This window comes from Sabethes cyaneus, chromosome 3, assembly GCF_943734655.1.
Source record: "Sabethes cyaneus chromosome 3, idSabCyanKW18_F2, whole genome shotgun sequence".
NCBI classification, from domain to species: domain Eukaryota; kingdom Metazoa; phylum Arthropoda; class Insecta; order Diptera; family Culicidae; genus Sabethes; species Sabethes cyaneus.
In genome coordinates, this window is record NC_071355.1 from 229,247,945 (window position 1) to 229,269,117 (window position 21,173).

General features: G+C 39.5%; 4 protein-coding genes across 4 annotated transcripts; 2 read left to right on the forward strand and 2 right to left on the reverse strand.

Annotated features, from left to right (window-relative positions):
- Positions 1–4,697: 4,697 nt before the first annotated feature.
- Positions 4,698–5,714, forward strand: LOC128739240 (glutathione S-transferase 1-1-like). The gene is made up of 3 exons (XM_053834700.1): positions 4,698–4,787; positions 5,090–5,512; positions 5,571–5,714. Exons 1-3 carry the CDS (start codon positions 4,698–4,700, stop codon positions 5,712–5,714), a joined length of 657 nt encoding a protein of 218 aa, XP_053690675.1.
- Positions 5,715–7,209: 1,495 nt separating this feature from the next.
- Positions 7,210–11,516, reverse strand: LOC128740843 (transcriptional regulator ATRX homolog). The gene is made up of 5 exons (XM_053836411.1): positions 10,201–11,516; positions 9,422–10,145; positions 8,746–9,354; positions 7,711–8,689; positions 7,210–7,655 (listed from the first exon to the last, which is right to left on the reverse strand). The coding sequence occupies exons 1-5, from the start codon at positions 11,514–11,516 to the stop codon at positions 7,210–7,212; spliced, it is 4,074 nt and encodes a 1,357-aa protein (XP_053692386.1).
- Positions 11,517–12,645: 1,129 nt separating this feature from the next.
- Positions 12,646–15,803, forward strand: LOC128739232 (serine/threonine-protein phosphatase 2A 56 kDa regulatory subunit gamma isoform-like). The gene is made up of 2 exons (XM_053834689.1): positions 12,646–13,564; positions 13,685–15,803. Exons 1-2 carry the CDS (start codon positions 12,921–12,923, stop codon positions 14,739–14,741), a joined length of 1,701 nt encoding a protein of 566 aa, XP_053690664.1. The 5' UTR covers positions 12,646–12,920; the 3' UTR covers positions 14,742–15,803.
- A 1,387-nt stretch (positions 15,804–17,190) lies between these two features.
- LOC128739233 (cell division cycle protein 20 homolog) lies at positions 17,191–18,858 on the reverse strand. The gene is made up of 2 exons (XM_053834690.1): positions 18,049–18,858; positions 17,191–17,988 (listed from the first exon to the last, which is right to left on the reverse strand). The coding sequence occupies exons 1-2, from the start codon at positions 18,856–18,858 to the stop codon at positions 17,191–17,193; spliced, it is 1,608 nt and encodes a 535-aa protein (XP_053690665.1).
- Positions 18,859–21,173: the final 2,315 nt, after the last annotated feature.

A 21,173-nucleotide genomic window follows, 5' to 3' on the forward strand; every position in this document is an offset into this window, starting at 1 on the left:
GATCCGACACCAACTGTCCATTGTGACGCCGAGCCGGGTGCAGACGCCTCAAACCTGATTCCGGATTATTTATATGGACGGCTTTAAAATCAAAAAAATATCTAAAAGCGATGTAAATTTTCTGCTCTCAGTCAACAACAACAGAACAGAATAAAGTGAATATTATTGTCTACCTCTTCTTCTTCTTTGTTTTTGTTTTGATATAGTTGACAGCTTTTTGGTCATTCACATAAATGACGTAAAATACGCCAAATTCATTTTGCTGTCATTCGATTCGCGTTTCGCAGAGGTTGGCAAAGGGGCAAAGCCGAAACTGGGTACCTACTACATTCCATTTTCTAAACTTGACCTTCTGTTTTTGTTCAACAGACTTTAAACAAATAAATAATCTAGATTCGAACATACGACGACTCGCTTGTTAGGCCTTCGAGTACGGGTAGAAGCAGAAGGTTAAGTGGACATAAACGACTAAAAATTAAAAAAAAAATCGCCTTTTTTTAGCTCAGATTTTGATTCAGGCGACTTTTTCGCTTGCTAACTTTGTAATCATTCGACCACGGGAAGCAAGGATAGACTGGAAGTCGAAAGACCCGCCGGGTATTTGAGATTAAGGGCTTCATTTTACAATATTCCAAAGACAATAAATTAACAAAAAACACAGCATCTACTCAAAAACCATGACAGCGCTACAAGGACAGTAAACCAAAATAATTATTTTAAGTTATTATTTATTCAATCGGTTTTCCTTCCCAAGACATAGCATGGTGAACAAAATTTCTGTAATAAACTTGGTTGTGAGTTGCCACTTTTCAATTCCTTGGGCACAGGGTACTCACCGCTCACTGCATAGATCTTGCTTCATCTAGATTCGTAGAGAACAATCGATCTAATAAGCGTCAAGTAAAGGTAAACTTTATACGAGGGCTTAATCTGTGTGACCGCAAATGCTTGTGAAGCACACAATAAGCACGACTTCCGCTGACAGTAGGCTTCCGAATCTCACGGTCGATGGTATCACACGCAGCTTTGAAATCAATCACAAAATTTCGCCGAACCTGAACTTTATGGAGGATTAGACGCAGCGTCATTACTTGGTCCGCCACTGAACATCTTTCAAAGTTCAAACTTGTTCACTTACATACTTTCACTTTACTTTTATATTTTCTGCGACAACCCGCTTATCGAATCTGGACCGAATTTAATGTCGTCTCCAAGGTTCTCGGTCTTCGGATGCGGACTCTCCAGTCGCCCCTAACACTGATGCCCCTAAATCTAGTCACTGATTGATTGATTGATTAAAAATGATTTGGGAGAGCAGTTTTAGGCAGCATCGTGAACTGCGATCGCGCGATAATTCTCATAGTCCAGCTTGTTGCCTGTGACTAGCTCTCGGGCTTTCTCTATCGCCATAGTTCTCTGCTTGGGCGCCATTAAAAAGGTGTTCATAGAGGTTCCGTTTCCACCTTTCAGTTACCTCATGATCGATCATCAAGGTAATACCATTAGTATTTGTACATATTTCGGCTCGCGCAAAAAGCTTCCAGTTCAGTTCAGCGTTCAGTTTTTGATAGAACTTTTAGTTTTCCGGAAATGATGCAGCTGCTTCAACTTCGCATGCTCCTGGTCCTCCAAGCAACGTTTTTCCTCCCGGAAGATTTAACTACGCTGCATCTTATCGGTTAGATGACCTCTCGGAAAGCTCCCAGGCAACAAGTCTCACAGTCAATGTAGCAAAAACTAAGTCTATGATAGTGAACACTGACAATTCCACCAAATTCACAGTAACGGGACAACAAGTTGTGCAGATAGACGCCTTTCAATATCTTGGTAGCCAAACAACGCCCAATGGTGGTACCAAGACTGATATAGCCACACGGATCAGGAAGGCCAGGGGTGCCTCTGCAGGTCTGCGAAACATTTGGCGCACAAACCAGATCACTCTACATACGAAAACCCGAATCTTTAATTCAAACGTTAATTCCGTACTGCTGTATGCCTGCGAAATGTGGTGCGTCTCAGCGGAGACAACGCAAAAGCTACAGGTATTTATTAACTGGTGCCTGCGATATATCATTCGTGCCTGGTGACCTGACAACTGGATATCCAATGAGGAACTCCATCGTCGCGTCGGTCTCATCAACGACCGATAGCCACAGCGGACATTAACACATAAGTAAGTAAGTAACTAAGCAGCTCATCAAATTTTATATAAGGATTCTGTAGAGCATGGGGCCCTAAAAGTTCGGATGAAATACATTATATGAGTATGTATTTTTCGGAACTTGGGCCCCAACAGGTCAATTTTGGGTAACAAATAATTTAAAATTTCAATTAGTTACATGATTTCGTGAGTCACGGGGCCACAACAGTGCAATATTTATAAGCAGCAGAATGAGTTCGACTAAAATAGAAATTTTACTTAAAATTGCGGACATTCAATCTACTCATATGAGTATGATATAAATCTCGGCGCCCCAAATATTTTTTGGAGATTGGCGCCCAAAGTTTGAACCATATAATGATAAGGATTTAAATAAACATATGATCGGTGTTGAATCAGATCGGATAAAAATATACGTTCATGACAGCAAACGCTCCAGAATTTTTTAAGCTACATTTTATTCTAATCAGATTACATAAATGTTGCAAACAGCCAGAGTTATGAGATGATTTTGACCGATTGATAGTAGTAAACCACACATAGCAGCAAACCTTGAACGCGTTTTTATCCAAATCCAAGTTTTGTCACTTTGTTCGGTCTGATTTAACACCGATATCAAACCGGGCGATTCTGAAAAGCTGCAGAAGTTAATAGGATCGCAACACTAGCATCGCAATTGTCCTGTACTCTAACGGCTGACTACGAAGATTGTCGAATGAAAAAAATCAGAAGATCATGTTCCGAAAGCGAAATGCAGTACCAAGGCTTTGCTTTGCTTCGCATATCAATCGGAACTGCCGTATTCACGCCGCGGTGATCAAACTGAAGCTTCATGAGATGTATATTTTTCACCATTTGGAGAGATTTCTATCGTGACACCTGACGGAAACAGGGAGGCTACGGTGGGTCAGCCATGTCATAAAGATGCTGAGTGACTACGCCGCGAAATCTGTTCTCTTCAAGAATCCCGCCGACGCCGGAAATAGAGGAGCCCAACGTGCTAGATGGCACGATTAGGTCGGATCTGATTTGCGAGTGTCGAGACGCTCAACGAAGCTCTTAATACATCACGAGTCAACCCGGCTCCAAGCTGCTAGAGGAAAAGGATTTGCATTAGTAAAACTAACGCTCTTTTCTGGGGGAAGGTCTACACCCTCCGGCATTTTTTCAACCGTTTCAGTTCATTAGTAATTAAATGGAAGCTAGTGCATGAGAGTCTTATGAAAGAAGTTCATATAAAATTTGCACAATTTTTCTAGAGTAGAGTTTGATATTAATCAGCAGGATCTTTGTTTCTGACAGTTCCATATTTATACATTTGCTGCATTACAGTCAAAGTTTCTGTATAATCTCCTATTTTTGTGTTTATTTCTTTGTGACTTGTGACCTGCACATGCTCAATACCTTCGCGGCCTACCGCTGAGATACGTACATCATTTTCCAATCTCCGATTGACCAAGTACCCATACCGATACACTACCCGATGATGACGATCATCGCCTAATCTATCCTACACCGGTATCCTACCACACGACACTGAGCATTGGCCAATCGATCATATTGTATAAATTGTTGATCAACTGTGAATAAACATTAGTTTTAAATCAACCATCAACCGATGTTGTTGTATCCGACAATTGAGGAAAAAAATTTCCTACGAAAGAAAGTCCAAAATCCCGGAAATACTTCTTGTAAAAAAAATATGCACGCTTTAGTATAATTTTTTCTCCAGATTTTTTTCTGCAGAAAAATTACAAAACGATAACATTGGTCAAAATACGAAACATGCTTATTCGTAAAAAGTCCATGCAAAATAGTAAAGATATTTAACTACTAATCTACGAATTTCAATAAGATACTCGACGAAGGAGCATAAGCAGTATTACCATAATAATTCAAAATTATAGACGCAGTGGTAAGGGCAAGCAACAGAAGAGGTGCAGTAGGATTATTTTCGTCGACAAGTATTGTTTCTTGTTACAATAATTCTTAACTTTTTATATGGTGTGCGAAACTATCCGAGAAATGATTTATTTTAGATCAATTTAAGAAAAATAAAATGTTGAACAAAAAAATTTATATTTGGCATGCAAAATTGTCGCGCCTTTTTTGAATCATTTCTAAAATGAGTTATACGAAAAATTGGATACAAATCTACCTACTAGACTTCAAAATTTTTTAAATGCAACCAAGAACGATAAAACAGCCAGCGTGTGAAAATTGGCATATTTTTCAATTTCCACATTCACTTCAACGTGACTAAATGCTTACTAACGATGACTTTCGTTTTTGGTTTTTAATAAATCCAGGCTCCAACCCACACCATTGAAGCTACTCCGCTAAGCTCCCATTGATATGTTTGTCTTTTTTGGTTGCCTAGCATATCCGCATTTATCACTGAAAATCTGACCATTCAGCATTAAACAGCAAACTGTTCAGCGTGTATAAAAACACCTCACCGCGTTCAGCGAACCATCAGTTTAGTGTACGGCATTGAGTTAATCAATCGTTTTGCAACAACATTTCTAGCTGGATAATGGCCCCGATTGTGCTTTACCATTTTCCGATTTCGGCACCGTCAAGGTCGGTTTTGCTGGTGATGCGCAACCTTGAACTAGACGTTGAGGTAAGTGAAAGAAGTCGCATCAATTTTTTTGCTGTGTCATGCTGACCTAGCGTCGATCATATAGTTAACTTTAACAGATTTATTTTATATATTTGATTCAGAAAATAGATTGCGTAACCAGTTAATTTAAATAGAATTATTGGTCAAGCATTTAAGTAAAATGTAGTCATATTCATGCTTATTTTCGCACTTTAGTTTTCGTTAGTTTTTCAATGTTTGAGTTGGAGTGAGTTAATTAATATTTCATTGCTATTTGAATTTCTAGAAAAATAGATTAACACTTACCTGTTGTAAAATTACAGATCAAAATTCTCAATCTCATGGCCGGCGAACACATGCAACCAAGTTTCCTCAAGATCAATCCCCAGCACACGGTACCGACGATTGTTGACGACGACTATATACTCTGGGAATCCAAAGCAATCGTAACGTATTTGGTGGAGCAGTATAAGCCGGACAGTGCACTTTATCCTGCTGATCCGAAGGTGCGCGGTATCATAAACCAGCGGTTGTACTTTGACTCGACAGTCCTCTGGGCACGTGTATTCTCTGCCGTTGCACCGCTGATGCGTCAGGGAGCCACTAATATACCACAAGATAAAAAGGACTCTATCAAGGATGCGTTGAAAACGTTGAATGATTACCTCGACGGACAAAACTGGGTGGCAGGTGATAAATGCTCTGTAGCTGACCTCTGTTTACTCGCTAGCGTTTCCACCCTGGATGTAAGTCAATCTATTCGAAGAGGTTAGAAAAACTACTAATTTCTTTTACAAATTTTAGAAAGTCGGGGTGGATTTAAGCCAGTTTGCTAACATCGTGGCGTGGTACGATCGCTGTAGTTCTTTACCCGGTTACGACGAAAACAACGAAGGCGCCACTGGTTTCGGTAACGCCATTAAATCAAAGCTAGATGAACCATTTTAAATGTATTTAGCTTAGCTTTTCTTTGACGCTTATATTTATTAGATGATTTATCTAAGTTAAAATACACACAGTATTTAACGTATACAAGTTTAGGTTATATTTAAATATTAACCAACATAGGAAACGTGCGCTTATAGAGCACTCAAACCATAACTACAGATAGTATTTAATTTTAGAAATAATCAGCAGTTATTATATTATATTACTACCATAAAATCAGTAATCAATCAGGCCACCATCTGGAAAAGTTCACAGTTCCTATGGCCGCGAACAAAAAGAAATTATTTTTCGAATCAATAAATTATCATGAGAATCAATACCTGATACGTGTTATACGCCGGTTGAACTACAGTACAGAATACAGAGAAAGCCGTTCATTTTTTCTCTACTGGATACATTTGTTCGACGGTTCATATCAATGAGACAATGTTATGTTATGTTTATGTATTGTTAGATTTTGATATTACCTATGCTGGGTTTGGTTGAAATGAACAAATTGTAACTGTTACTTCGTTACGTTACTTTCGAATGCAGGCTCCAATTCAATACTTTTAAATCAATCTGAAAATAAAAGCAAAATTACTCAAAATAATGCCCCAGTATACTTTATCATTATGTATGCAGCTGAACCCAGGACAATGAGAAAAAATGCACATAAAATATTTAAATGTTTTGATGCCAGTGTGAGGTACAAGTCTTATGATATAAGGCCATTACAAATATTTTTTAAAGTTTTTGTCCTTCGGATGTTGTGAAACCCGAATCTATTCTTGCTTTTCATATATCCGTTATTATTTTTCATGCAAAAACCTTCCAAAATAGAGTCAAAATCGAACAAAATTTTTTTTGTCCATTTTCGGAAATTACATTATTTGTACTTCCACTTTTGTTTTGCGTTTAACACTCCGTAAAACTCCTTTTTCGAGTTCTTTAGACTGTAAAACCCATAAATAAATTGATTTTTGTACAAAAAATTTTTACTCAGGTTCTACAAATTTTTTTTTTGCTCCACGATTTTTAGAGCCAATTTTTAAGGGCGGGGGGACAAAACCTTTTAAAATAATTTGCCAACGTCCTAACTGAAAAAAATAACATTCTGCTTATTCCTAACGATAAGCGACGACATATTAGCGGTTATTTAACGGCAACCGTGATCGTCAAAATGATTTTGATACCATGAAAACCGTGGTTTGATATCGTCCACGATGCTGATACAGTGCATTTTACTGCTTAGAGCGCTGTTTAGCAATGGTGGTGAGCGCTGCAACTAAAATATGCCTTTCTCTTTGGGATATCCTGGCACACGTTTCAAAGGTTTCAAATCTTCCTTGGAAAGCAAGCCTTTCACTTGAAAGCATATTTAGCTTGAGAAAATCAGCGGCTTACTTTAAAAATACGGGTTTGCTTTCAGCTGTTGAACTGAACGCATATAAACTGTACAAGAAAAATATCACATTCCCAATAACCTTTCGATCAATCGCGTTACTTACCGTTTTTAAAAGAATTTTTTAATAACACGGTTTCTCTTACTTCGACGACAGCCGACATCTTTCAATTCGACTGCAACTATTTTGCGCTTCATAGCACGGGTCATCACAGGTTCTCGACTTGGAAATGGCGAACTGGATACAACTTCCACCACAACAACCGGAGAATTGGCCGTGCTCGTCACTACTTTCTTATCCTGTAACATATTAGCTTTAAAATTCTCATAAGTAGGTTCCACGATGGTCGCATCGTTCGACGATAGTGTATCGGTGACAATGGATGAATTAAATTCTTGAGTGTCACCAACAGGATCATACTCTATCAACGAGCATAATGTGCTATACTGTCCGCTCTCTTGTGAGTCGAAATCGAACTGAGATTCCTTAGCATCTAATAGGCTGTCCTCATGGATTGGTAGCTGGAGCGATTCTTCGGTTGACTCTTCTTCTTCATCTGAACAAAATATACATTACTAGATTACTTTTTTGCTTAAATTGTTTAAAATTACCGTATGGAACGTTGTGTGAATCGATCAATTCTGATGCAAATAACTGAGAACTTCCTTCCGTATAACTGCGAGACTCTTCTTGTGTCGTGGAGAAATCGTTTTTATTGCGCAAATTGTCTTCTTCAAGCTCCCGTAAGACGTCTATTTCAGCTTTGGCTATATTTAAACGCGACGATGGTGACGTCTTTAATTGCTTAAGTTTAAACTTCAACCGTTGTTCTTCGATAATACTCATCGACCCGGTACTTGCATCTTCGTAGGGATCTTCTCCAAAAATACTGGAAGCACTTTTGGTGCGCGAACTGTTTTCTTCAAGCTCACGTAAGAGGTCTATTTCGTCTTTGGCTATATTTAAATGTGACGATAGTGTGGTCTGAGATTGCATTTTCGGTTCGTACTTAATTCGTTGTTCAGCGATAATACTCTTCGATCCGATACTTGAACCCTCGTACGGATCATCTCCAAAAATACTGGATTTATTTTCGGATTTCACTAAATCAACAACGGGTTGTTTCAAGGCATGGGTAATTCGCGAGAAATAATTGTCGAAAGGGTCGTAAATCTGGTTGAGATTGTTTTCGACGGTTGAAAAACTAGCCTGGGAATCCGAATCAAACTGAGAATCAATTTGACTGAATGGCTCACCAAGACTAGTCGTAAGACCTTTCTTTTTAAATTCAGCCCAAGCTAATCTTTTTTCCAGCTCAGTAAGATCCTTTTCCGTTTTATTGTCCAGCATCATTTCATGGGTGTGATATCGATAGATGAGCTTGGGATATTTCCACAGTAGCACGGATAGAAGATCATCTTCGGCAGGAGGAGGATCCTCGCGAGCAGCCATATCCACACGTTCGAAATGATACAACTCCTCTAGTTCCGCCATATTATAGTTTCGATCGACCTGTTTCTTGTCCGCCACTCGATGACTTGTTGCTTGTTTAGTAACTGCACGAGAGTATACTTTTTCTTCCATTGTATGCTACAAGATCAAATTTATGAAAATATCCGCTATACATTCACCTAGTCTATACTTACAACTGCCAGTAACCGATAAATGTAACAAGTTTTCGTTTGACCCAAACGGTAGATGCGGAAGATTCCTTGCTGATCAACAGCGGGATTCCAAGAAGTATCCAGAATAACTACCCGATTAGCACCAACTAAGTTTATGCCCTGCCCACCGGCCTTAGTCGAAATCAAGAACACACGTGTTATACGGTTATTCAAATCGTTAAATTTTGTAACCATTTCGTGGCGGGTAGATTTAGCCGTGCCTCCGTCAATACGATAGTAGTCCATTCCTGGGCGCCACGGCCCACGAAAACGAGATAATCCATGGAGTTCAGCCTTCGGATTTGCGTCTTGTTCATCGATTTTCTTCATGAAATATTCTACCATGTTTAGAACCATTACAAAACCGGAAAATATCAAACATTTTTCACCGCGCTCTTGGCACATTTTCAAAATTTCAAACAGTAATAACATCTTATTACTTGGGAAAATTGATTCAAGATCATCTGCACTGATAAACTGCTTCCACCAGGCGTTAGTGATAGAACGGCAATTGTCGTCGGCATCTTCGTCTTCAGAGCTGCTATCAAAACCGCGTACGGTACGCTTTTTATCTACAATACCATACTTTCTCTGTAAAAAGATAAGTAAAGATTTTCCATAATTAAAGTACCATTTACTTATGTTTCCAACTGTTTACCTTCATAGCATTTTCCCAAGCTTGCTCCAATACGATTGGATGAGTCCAAATCTTACGCAGAAAAGTATAATCTTCCAGCAAGTTTAAACCACCAATATCCCGTTTAAATGGATATCTTCGCAGGTAGTCTTCATACAAATCTTCCTGTACCGGTGTTAGGGGCACGTATATGACGAAATCATATTTCTTGGGCAAAAACTCCTTTAGTACAGAAAACTCCTTACGATGAACAAATTCTGTTAGATGTTTATGAAGTATGTACGACTTCATTTTCATTAATTTTATTTCAACAGGATTAGAATCTTTGTGTTGTCCTTCTTTAATCGGTTTGGCGTAGTGTTCGTTGAATTCGCGCTCGTTACCCAAATAGGCAGGCTTCACAAAACTCACCATACAAAAGTACTCATTCAGATTGTTCTGAATTGGAGTACCAGTAAGAATGATTCTTCGTTTTGTAGCAACTTCGGCTAATGCTAGGTTGGTCATCGACTTTCGGTTTTTTATTATATGGCCCTCATCAAGAACGATCAAGTCCGCACCCGGATTGATCAAATAACGACGAACATCGGCACGAATGCGGTCGGATTGTTGCTCCCCATGCTTATTCTTGGAATCGTAGAAGACTAAGGAACGGTACGCTTCGTAGCCAATTAACAAACAACTAGCGGTTTTGCCTGACACGTCGAAGAAACTCTTCAAGACATCCAGTTTTTTGTAAATGTTGCTGAAAGTACAGTATGTTGTGGATGGAATATTCTAAAGTTATGAGAAACACTTACGATGCATCCGGGAAATATGAAATAAGCAGGCGCACGTTGCAATCCACATCTGCGAGCCAGTCGCGAAATTCTTGGTTCCAATTCATCACAGTGCTTTTTGGACAAACAATTATGATACGTTTGGTGTCCATTTGTGAATAGCTGATTACCGTGTTTATTAAAGCAATCACTTGTAGAGTTTTGCCCAGGCCCATACAATGAGCTAGAATGCAACCCGATCCTTTGGACTTCTTACTATCCAATGCATTTGCGTAGCAGCAATCGTACATGAATTTTACTCCTTCCTTTTGGTGAGGTTTCATTCTTGTTACCAGTGCAGGGTGCACTCTAATGAAAGTTTTTTTCTCTTTATCGTAATCCAATATTAGCTGATTAGAGGTCAGCTTCTCATCATAACGTTCCAGACGTTGTTGTAATTCCAAATTATTCTTACAAACCTTCTTTACTCGAGAGCTTTCCTCTCGAATCGCTCGTTGGGTAACCCAAGACATCTCGTTGACACGAAGACGCATTTCGATTTCTCGTTTCATCAATGATAGCTCTAGATTTTCCCCTGTAGGATGCTGACGAACGCTAAACCTTGGAAGATGCGGAACACTAAATAATATCTCATCCGACGTCGGTGGTCGATTGGGGTTTGGATCATCAGTGGCAAACTTGGATTGTGCCGATTTTGCGGGCAGCTTTGTACCGGATTTCTTCGATGAAGTTGCCATGAAGGGATTAAAAATTTCATCTTCGAATTTCTCAGCATCATAATTTTCGGAATTCTGAGTTTTACAAAATTTTTCTGCTGGTACTGATTCTAGTTCTGGGACTAATAGTGATTCCGCCATATCCAAACATGATGCTTGAATATCTGCAGTTTGCTTAGGCGGTTTTATCGGATTAATTTTACCTTTATCATGAATTTCACCGAATTCCGGTGGATCGGTGTTGTGGCTTACATTACATGATTGGGGAGTAAATATGTCATCATTGATTACCGAGTCATTCTGCGAATCACCTTCTATTGCATTATTGGTCTTTAAATCCATACATGAATGAACAGGATCGGGAAACGTGTCGGCACTGATTACTGAATCAAAACTCGAATATTCTTTCTCTGTGTTATTTACTCCAGGGAAGGGCTTGTTATTAGATAAAGAGCAACAATTTTGGCCGGTGGCCTGCGGTATCTCGTCTGTGAATAACGTTGCTTGGTTCGTTGAACATGGTTCAGCTGCGTCACAAAGAGCATCTACCTTTTTAGTGCTAGCAATGGCATAATTGTGCTCAGAATCCGCTAAGTCAGTTGTTGTCTTTGTTGAAAGCATGATAAAGTTCACAACGTTCACAATCAATTTAATTTTAATTCACACATTAAATAATTAGTAGACACATGACGCACAGGACATCTCCTACAACGGCAAAGCCAGCAAAAAATAAAATCAAATCAAAATGACGAATGACCACGAAGCACAACTCACGAACTGTCAAAGACGCTATAATTTCCTATAAAATGTTTTGTAAGAGCGTGCTCCAAGCAGTGATGCCATTTTTCTGCTTGTTTTATAAAAAATCGACTGCAGGTCAAGTAGCGGAAAATTTGTCCGAAATCTGCATCCATTCCTGGTTCGGGTATTGAAAAATATAAATTTTCGGGTTGGGCTTCCCAATTTTTTTAACCGAGTGTGGGCTGTGGGTGGGGTTATGGGATGGTATTTAAATGTTCATACTCGACCTTCTCTATCATACCCGAAGGGTTGGGTATCAAAAAAAAAAAAGAATTACGGGTTCGAGTCGGATACGCGTTTCTAATTTTTTGTCTCTATCGGGTACGGGTCCGATTCGGATATTTAAAATTTTATTCAATTATACCCAACCATCATATCTACCGCAGTCTGTCGAGCTATTCGCGTTGACGGGGTTCTTGATATTTTTGTGGTATTTGTGCGAGAAGAGGAAGGTATATTTTTGCTTTGGTCAATACAGTCAATACTAATAGAATGACAGTTTGGTATGGGATTCTGTGTAAGTGCGAACAGATCCAACACAAGCAGCTTTCAACTTTACTCGCTACTATAGCGAACAATCTGATAATTAGCTAGTGAGCATGATGACACTGGGCGAGTTTACGATCAGCACGCCAATTCACTTGTGCGCAGCCTGTAAATTCGCTTTATCGAGAACCATTATTTTCTCTAGCGGTTTGTTCATTCTCTCTTGCAAATCGGTTTGGGCCGTTTAGGCGGATCGGTACCGGTTCGCTTACCCAAAGTTTATTCATAGCAAGCCACACTCGTACGGCTGTTGATAAAGATCCGTTAGTTCTGGAGTGTGTTCGCAGGTTTGTTCACTCACACATTGCCATTTCTAATGATGAGCCGTGGAAAAATTGTAACGCGATTGAAAAAAGTATGAAAATTATGTCCACATCTGTCAAATTCGGAAGTGTTTTTACTTGCGTTTGTTAAGAATTGGAATATTTTTTAGAAAAAACGATTACATAGTGTTATTTTCCTCTTTTTAAATGTTCTCTGTGTTGCTGCGACGACTGTAGTATTATCATACGTATTTTCTGATGAGCGTGTTGTAGCTTTTTCGGTGCACCAACTTTGGAAGTAGGGTGAAAGCGAAGTAGTAGAAGAATAGTGGAACAGCTTCCCTTCAAAAGTCCACGAGAGAGTACGTTTGGCAAGGCCCGACCAACGCGGCAGCATAATTGACAAAAATTACCAATGCCCCAACCGGATACGGACACCGAGGGCAACAATAAAATGACAATGAACGACGACGGAAACGGAACAGTTGTGAACAGCAGCTCTGGCACTACAGCTAACAACAATTCATTGCCGATAAGTACTGCACCTGCAGCTGCGACAAATGGAACTAATGGTGGCGGAGGAACGGGACTTGCTGGCGCTAATAATAATGGAAACAGGCAAAATAATTTTGATACACGACCAACTAGTAACAGTAGCAATAGCAGCTCGAACTTTGGGTTTATTATCCCCAAATCGAACGAAATTGAAACTTTACCGCAATTGAAAGACACATCCCAAAGCGACCGGGAAGAGTTATTTATTCAAAAGCTACGCCAGTGTTGTGTTTTATTCGATTTTACCGAGCCGTTGAACGATTTAAAGTACAAGGAAATCAAACGGTGTGCTCTACAGGAAATGGTTGAGTATCTGAGCAGCCAGCAGCAGATAATCACGGAACCGATCTATCCGGAAGCGATACAAATGTTTGCTATGAATCTTTTCCGTACACTGCCGCCTTCATCCAACCCTAATGGAGCCGAGTTCGATCCGGAGGAAGATGAACCAACCCTGGAAGCAAGCTGGCCGCATCTGCAGTTTGTTTACGAGCTTTTTCTTAGGTATTGAAATATATTTTATCTTAAGACGTGCTTACGTTGCTTGTTTAGCTCTAAACTCTACTGTTGTGATATTTGGAGATACATAACCTGATTACAAGTGGACTATTTCTTATATTTTAGGTTTCTCGAGTCTCCGGACTTCCAACCTAGCGTCGCCAAACGATATATTGATCATGGTTTTATTCTCAATCTGTTGGAGTTATTTGATTCAGAAGATCCCCGTGAAAGGGATTTCCTAAAGACGGTTCTGCATAGAGTTTACGGAAAATTTCTTGGCTTGAGAGCATTCATTCGAAAGCAAATCAACAACATTTTCTATAAGTTCATATACGAAACTGAACATCACAACGGGATTGCAGAGCTCTTAGAGATTCTTGGCAGTATTATCAATGGTTTCGCTCTTCCACTCAAGGAAGAGCACAAGCAGTTCCTGCTCAAAGTATTACTTCCGCTGCATAAGGTCAAAAGTTTGTCTGTCTATCATCCCCAACTAGCTTACTGTGTAGTTCAATTTTTGGAGAAAGATCCTAGTTTGACCCAACCTGTTATCAAATGTTTGCTAAAGTTTTGGCCTAAAACGCATAGCCCCAAGGAAGTGATGTTCTTGAACGAGCTGGAAGAAATTCTGGATGTGATTGAACCGGCCGAATTTCAGAAAGTAATGGAACCACTGTTTCGTCAAATAGCTAAATGCGTTTCGAGCCCACATTTCCAAGTAGCGGAAAGAGCATTGTATTACTGGAATAACGAATACATCATGTCCTTGATATCAGAGAACTCGAAAGTCATTCTACCGATTATGTTTCCAGCTCTAAACAGCAACTCCAAAACACACTGGAATAAAACTATTCACGGACTGATCTATAATGCTATCAAATTGTTCATGGAAATGAACCAAAAGCTGTTCGATGAGTGTCATAGAAAGTACAAGGCCGAGCAAGAGAACGAGCAGGAGAAGTTGAATCGACGAGAAGAGCTGTGGCAACAGGTAGAAAGTCTTGCCCGGCAGCATCCGACTTACGAACAGTTTTCTCTTATGGAAACCGATGGGACTGGTTCTGGCGAGCTGGCTCTCGCTGCCGAAGGACCCTCTGCTGTGTCTGCTGCGAACAGTACGGATGACTCATTTATATCGCGATCCTACAGCATAACACCTATGGCTCAGCAGAAGACATAATCCAAAAACGAACCGTTCCGATTTTCTGGTACGTCTCTTTAATTTTGCCTGTTTTTAGCAAGTATGTACCTTTTTTAAACATATAAACGAGTGAACGCAGTGGATATGCAGTTTGAGAAAGCGAACCGTAAACATGTTTTAACATCTAAGATGAAGCAAAATAAAGGAATAATGAAACTAGGTAACACAAAATGTAAACAGTTTACTACACAAAACGCAAAACGGAGAGCCGGTTTTGAAAATTTTATTAGGACTGCGAAAACAACCGAAATATTATTCTCATATAGGTAATAGACAGAGCTAGGTACGGCAATTAAATTGGTTTTTTTTTTTTTTTTTTTTTTTGGTATATTTAAATTTAAATTGGTATATTTGATAGATATGCTTCTGCTGCGGTAACAAGTAGCCACGCTGCAATCGGTGAAATTCGTACTAGAAGGCATTACGACACTCTATAGGTTACTTTTCGTTTCCGTTATAAAATTTACGAGACTCTGTTGTAGATTTTAGGTTCCTTCAAACGGTTGCACCGATTAACGGAAGCGACCATGTTTATTATTATACACCTATTACCACTACTCTTTCTTCTCTTAATGACAGAAGACTCTATCTGTGCTATTACTGTTTACATAGAATGCAACACAAATACTATAAATAATATATACAAATAATAAATGCTACTTTATACAATTTTGACGCATGGGAGCTCTGAAGGACGATACAAAGCTACAATCGTACGAGTCAGTTCAAAATGCTTACTTAAGTGAAATCTTTCGACATAGTGATGAGCAAAAACGTCACATAATTCACATAGGATGTATTAACAAATTGAAGATGATTTAAAAGTCATGTATTCGCGTTACAAGTATTTCACCATCAGAACACCGTGAGACAGGACATCAATTCACAAAGGTTAAAAGCAATCTCATTTGCTGTGAATGGAAGTAAAGCAAAGGAATTCTAATGTTTCCGTTTGATAGTGACACTCTTACGTACGAAATATGAGTTGAAACTGAGAAGGCAAAGAAGTAATTGTTAGGATTTTTCACTAATAAAAACAAAAGCAAGTGCAACATTCCGTTTTTTACTCTCGCATACCTGTCATGTAAATACGATGTTTGCGAGGTTAAATTTTGCCTGTTAGTTTTCAAGCAGAGTTCAGAAACTGGTTCATGATCTACCCGAGAGTCTTATCTAGTATTTAGCACATATCTACAGTCAAAAACAGGTGGGTTTAATTTCCTGGAGAATATACGTTATATTTTGGGGGTTTTGGGAGATCACCAGCATGTAGTTGCCTATCCACCAACTCGCAAATGTCATGCAGCATGCAGCTTCAAAGTAATCATCAAGCGAGAGTCTCGGACCTTTCAGAAAGAAATTAACAACATTGAAATAGATGAGGAAAACCATTGGTCCGAGATGGGTGCCTTTGTGGGATTTCATGGTGATTTCTAAATTACAATTGACTTCTAAATGGCGAATAGGTTGACATGAATTAAATCAATTTAGCAGCGGACCTTTTTTTCAGGCTTATCAACTTTAGCGCCTGCGATGGTGATTCAATTTATAGCAGCGAATAGGTTTGCTACGCTTAAGCATAGAGGCTTAAAGATCAAGCGGATCAATTCTTTGCTGCGCATTAGAAGGAGTGTAGGCGCATGAATTACGAGCTATATCAAGTGTACAGAGATGTGCATATTGAGAAGGTTACAGTGGGTCCGCCGCTTAGTAATGGATGCCGGATGTGCGGCCAGTAAAACCAAAGCACCTCGATTCTACATTCCGATCGGGCCCGTACGTGAGTTCAGAAACGTCCCGATCGACGTGTATTATAGCATACGTTGCATGGCGAATATTTAACTAATCGGAATCACCCAGCTGATTTTCAGAATCGCAAATTGTGCTTTCACCTAAAAAATTTAGGTGAGAATAAACCCGAAATCAAATTCGAGACAGACCCCGCTTACGTTGGATGAGCGCTGTTGCTGAGCAAGCGAGAATAGCGGATGCTGAGGCAAAAATGGCAGTTTAAGATCGACAAAAGGAGGAGACATTAATTCGGCACTGATTCCATAATCGAATTGTTCCGGAAAGCGCAACAAATGGCTTCTATTTTCTGAAGTTTTTGGAGCATCTTAGTAGAATACGAAACCTAAAATTAAAAAAGAAGAAAACTCATCCAATTTAAATTGGATGTTTTCTTCTTTTTTAATTTTAGGTTCTATTTTCTTTCAATTTGCGTGACATCCGAAAGAAGCAAGCAGTCCAAAAACTTGCAGTCTTGAAATTATCTTTTATTTACGTGAACGAAGGTAATGTTTGTCAAAGTTACAACATATAAAATGGCAGTAAAATATATCTAAACTTGTTGTCTACTGTTAAGACATAGAAAGTCAACTACGAAAAAAAAAGATCTACTCGTTATAAAAAAATACAATATTTGACCTCATCGGATGCTTTGCTTCAGTAGGCTGGGCTTCGCTCGTTGAGCGGATTTTTCTTTTTTAGTCATAAGCGGATCAGGAACAAAACAGTTCCACAGTCTTAATGTTTCATCGGCGCCGGCGCTCATGACAGTGCTTCCATCGGGTGACATGGCTATTTGTAAAACCCGACCGGTGTGACCGAGCAGATCTATTTGCTTATTCATAGACGGATACTTCCAGATTGTTAACTGATTATTGGCATACCCATGAGCAGAAATCAGCTCCTTGTATGTCTTGGAGAACAAAAGTCCACAAACTTGCGATTTCGTATCGACCGAATTTAGCATATGTCCACTATTGACATTCCAAAATTTGATACACCGATCGGCGGTACCTCCCCCCGATGCCAAGGTGTGTGGCTGCCATGGACACCAGGCTAAAGCGCGGACTGCTGCCTGATGTTGATTGAAACCATGAAGCGGTGTGGTAGTGGTATGCGGTACACCGTTAGCTGTACTCCATACGTTCACCAAATTGTCATTACCTCCGCTGGCCAAATGCTTCCCATCTGGTGACCACTTTAGTCCGCACACTTCCTGCGAATGAGCTCGAAGATCTGCTACATTGTGATTCCGCGATCGGACATCATGATTGATAATGGCACCATCTCTACCCCCAGAACAGACGATGTATGAGTTCCATGCAAGTACACCAATGCGCCCTAAATGGCCATCCATCACTCTAAGTCGTTTCATATGATCGCAATCCCACAACTCAATCGTTCCTATGTTCGTTCCGACCGCGAGAATGTGTCCTTCCTATAGGAGTAGAAAATATTTTCAATACCGGTATTGTCTGAGAAGTTACTCTACACTTACCTGAATCCAGCTCAGTGCACAGGCGTGTTCCGCACCTTCGTTTTCGTATAACACCTCAATATTTCCGCTGGATGCGTTCCATAAATATACTGAAGAACCGAGGGCCACGGCTACTACGTTGTCACCGCTCCAGTCCATGAGATTCAAATAATAGTCGTTGATTATATCCGGTGCATCCAGAATCCTTTCTGGAGCGTTTGGTATAAACCGCGATCCACTTTTAGTAGACATTGGTGTTTTCATGGAGTAAACAACCTTATGTGGGTTCATATGGCCATCCGGTGCTGCGGGAGCCTTTGTTTGATAAGACAAAATTCTTTTGTTACTAATATCACATCCTTTCATTGCTTCCGAAAGGATTTTGATTCTTTCGGCATTTTTGGGGCTGGTTTGATTAGGTACCAAAGTTTCACCCCCATCGTTGTCATTGTCTTTCTTAGCTTCGTTCTGCTTCACCATAAAATGACCGAGATCAAAATCGGTCGTATTTCTATTGGGAATAAACCGGTCACCTCCCGAGGGTTGTTTTTGGCTTGGCGTCTGCCCTTTACCTTTACCGGGGGTTGCTTTCGAACTCGTTTTTTTGGGAGTTTTCCCGCTTAAAGTACCAGAGCTCGTCCCCGGAGGCTGAGCTCCACTAAACGACATGGAGAGCATCGGACGGGAGGTGTTTATTGAACTAGTGTTGAAGCTTGTCGATGCAGCCGACATGTCTAATTTTTTCTGCCATCGTGGAGCCGGTCCTTTTGTCAGTTCACCGTCCATTGTGATGATGTCCTTGAGCTCATTCATGTAGTTAAACTGCGACATCTTGCTTCTAAACTACCTGGGCTAGCTAATAAAACAAAATTAAACGCATAAAATGCGCAGATTTGCTTAAAAACGTACAGCAATCTTACCTTTTAACGAACGAAATAAACGGTTTTTCGATTTTTCTTCACCGCTAATTTTATTCTTCTAGCTCTGCTTGTCTGACCTGTCTGAGCTCTGCCTTTTTGCTCTGTGACCCAGGGTTTCCAGATTATTTTCTTTTTTAAATCATTAGTGTCGTTCTGGTATATCGGGTATATCTGATATGGGGCCGTGCAATAATTACGTAAGGCCTTTTTCTTCATTTTTGAACCCCCCCTCCCCCATATATAAGATTTTGTAAGATTTTGGCCAATCCCCCTCCCCCCCGTAAAAAATCTTAGTAAGATTTTTTGAAACATCAAAATTCAAGTTTTATTTAAAGAGCTAGACATTGAAAGAATATTGAAACAGTCAACAAAGTTCAAACAAGTTCATAAAAACCAAAGTTCAAACATATTCATAAAAAAAACAAACAATATCAATTATCCGTTGTAAATCCCTTTATGGCCCACTCACGAACAGAACGTATTTCAGCATTGAGGTTGTCAATAAATGTTGGTGCATGCTCAGAAACTCACTGGCGTACACTTAATTCGCATTGATCCAATCTAAATCGGCTGAACACGAGTCCTCGTCAAGTAGTGTACAAAAAACTTCTTTGTCTCTCCTAGATGACACGCGACATGGTCTTATGTTGGAATTGGCACTGCGTTGCGTCTAATGTACAGATCTGTAATGACAATCCGCGGTTTCCTTTGAAGCAAAATACTGACCCCACTTTGGTCACATGCGGCAGGCAAGATCTTTGGGAACAGAAGAACAATACATCCCAAGAAACATTTTTGTTGTATAGTAGCTTACCAAGCACTTGTTCCATTGGTACAGCTATACATTAGTTGAGTAAGCTATTTTAATACAAAATCATGATATCATAAGGGATTGCGATTGCCTTGCGGGATTGGGATAGGCAATTGCAACGAAATATGTTGGAATAATAGCATAAACCGATGACATCAGAGGCTCTGGAACAAGTAGGCCAACTGCTGTTTCCTTGAGTGGGCAAGGCTCAAATACTTAGCAGGTTGCTACGCATTTCCTTGCAGCATGAAAGATTTCGATACTTCACAACTTAACTCATCAATTTAAAAAATTTTGTAACAAAACATGAGTTGCTATTAAAAATGTGACTTTTTCATAATTTTTTCGTGTGTGAAAATCTTACGTAAGAAATGATTAAGCCCGCCTCCCCCCCAAATAAGATTTTGTAAGATTTCGCGGAACCCCCCCTCCCCCCATTATGCCTTACGTAATTAGTGCACGGCCCCTATGTATTATAGGTATTATACAACAATCAGAATTTTATTCGGCATTTAGCAATTGTAAGTCGTGTATGTATATTTCTATAATATATTTCTATAATTGGGCCTTCTTTTGTTTACTGAAAAATCAGCTCGTCGAAATTTGAAAAATGTGTCATGTATCGAACTGAGAAGAGAAAAATATCCATTTAATAGCCCTTCGAAAAACTGAATATACGGCAGCTCTGCTGTGCATTGCTGATGCTTTGTGCACTTTGAGCCGCGCTTTTTTTGTTTGCGTTATTAGTATGTGTGTATTGTTTGTGCATCAAATTTCAAATTTTTAAGGAAACCAAAGTAGATTAAAATTTTTGCGGGTAGGTGGGTGATAATGACTGTTTCACGTGATGTTTAACATTTATTACTTCTTATTTAATTAGTCATCAGTGGTAAACTGAGAGTAATAAATAAAATGACCTAACGGATATCTAGCTTGCGCGTAATATAGCGCATATAGCGAAAAATTGTATTGTAAAAAGCAATGCCTTGGGCTTAAAACATATTTAAAGCTTGATCCTTCTGTAGTTCTTTATCGTCATACTACGCAGCCGCATGTAGAGTACGGGACTACTGCAACGATCTTATTAACTCTAGCAACACCGCCCAGCCGAGTTTCGAACATATGACGCCTGGTTTGTTAGAGAAGCATCGTGTAGCTAGAACCTAATTAGGAGATTATGTAACGTAAGCGTAACATTGATTGGCAATATCAAGTTTATTTTCGAAAAAAACATCACAAAATCATTGCTAAATAAATGCTGTACATGGATTATTTCACCTTGATTTACAGGTCAAACATTGTCATCTCGAACTGCGAACATTTTTTGGCCAAACACAATTCGGCCGTCATTTGCCAAGCAGCGTGTACATTAATTTTTGTCGCGTGTAACTTTTCTAATTTTCAAACTTAAGCTC

Coding starts and splice junctions, on each gene's coding strand:
- LOC128740843 (XM_053836411.1), bottom strand. CDS start 11,516: ATGCTTTCAACAAAGACAACAACTGACTTAGCGGATTCTGAGCACAAT. Junction 10,146..10,200: donor TCATATTTCCCGGATGCATC/GTAAGTGTTTCT, acceptor CTGTACTTTCAG/CAACATTTACAAAAAACTGG. Junction 7,656..7,710: donor TTCACACAACGTTCCATACG/GTAATTTTAAAC, acceptor TATTTTGTTCAG/ATGAAGAAGAAGAGTCAACC.
- LOC128739233 (XM_053834690.1), bottom strand. CDS start 18,858: ATGTCGCAGTTTAACTACATGAATGAGCTCAAGGACATCATCACAATG. Junction 17,989..18,048: donor GTGCACTGAGCTGGATTCAG/GTAAGTGTAGAG, acceptor CTACTCCTATAG/GAAGGACACATTCTCGCGGT.
- LOC128739232 (XM_053834689.1), top strand. CDS start 12,921: ATGCCCCAACCGGATACGGACACCGAGGGCAACAATAAAATGACAATG. Junction 13,565..13,684: donor GTTTACGAGCTTTTTCTTAG/GTATTGAAATAT, acceptor CTTATATTTTAG/GTTTCTCGAGTCTCCGGACT.
- LOC128739240 (XM_053834700.1), top strand. CDS start 4,698: ATGGCCCCGATTGTGCTTTACCATTTTCCGATTTCGGCACCGTCAAGG. Junction 4,788..5,089: donor ACCTTGAACTAGACGTTGAG/GTAAGTGAAAGA, acceptor GTAAAATTACAG/ATCAAAATTCTCAATCTCAT. Junction 5,513..5,570: donor CTAGCGTTTCCACCCTGGAT/GTAAGTCAATCT, acceptor TACAAATTTTAG/AAAGTCGGGGTGGATTTAAG.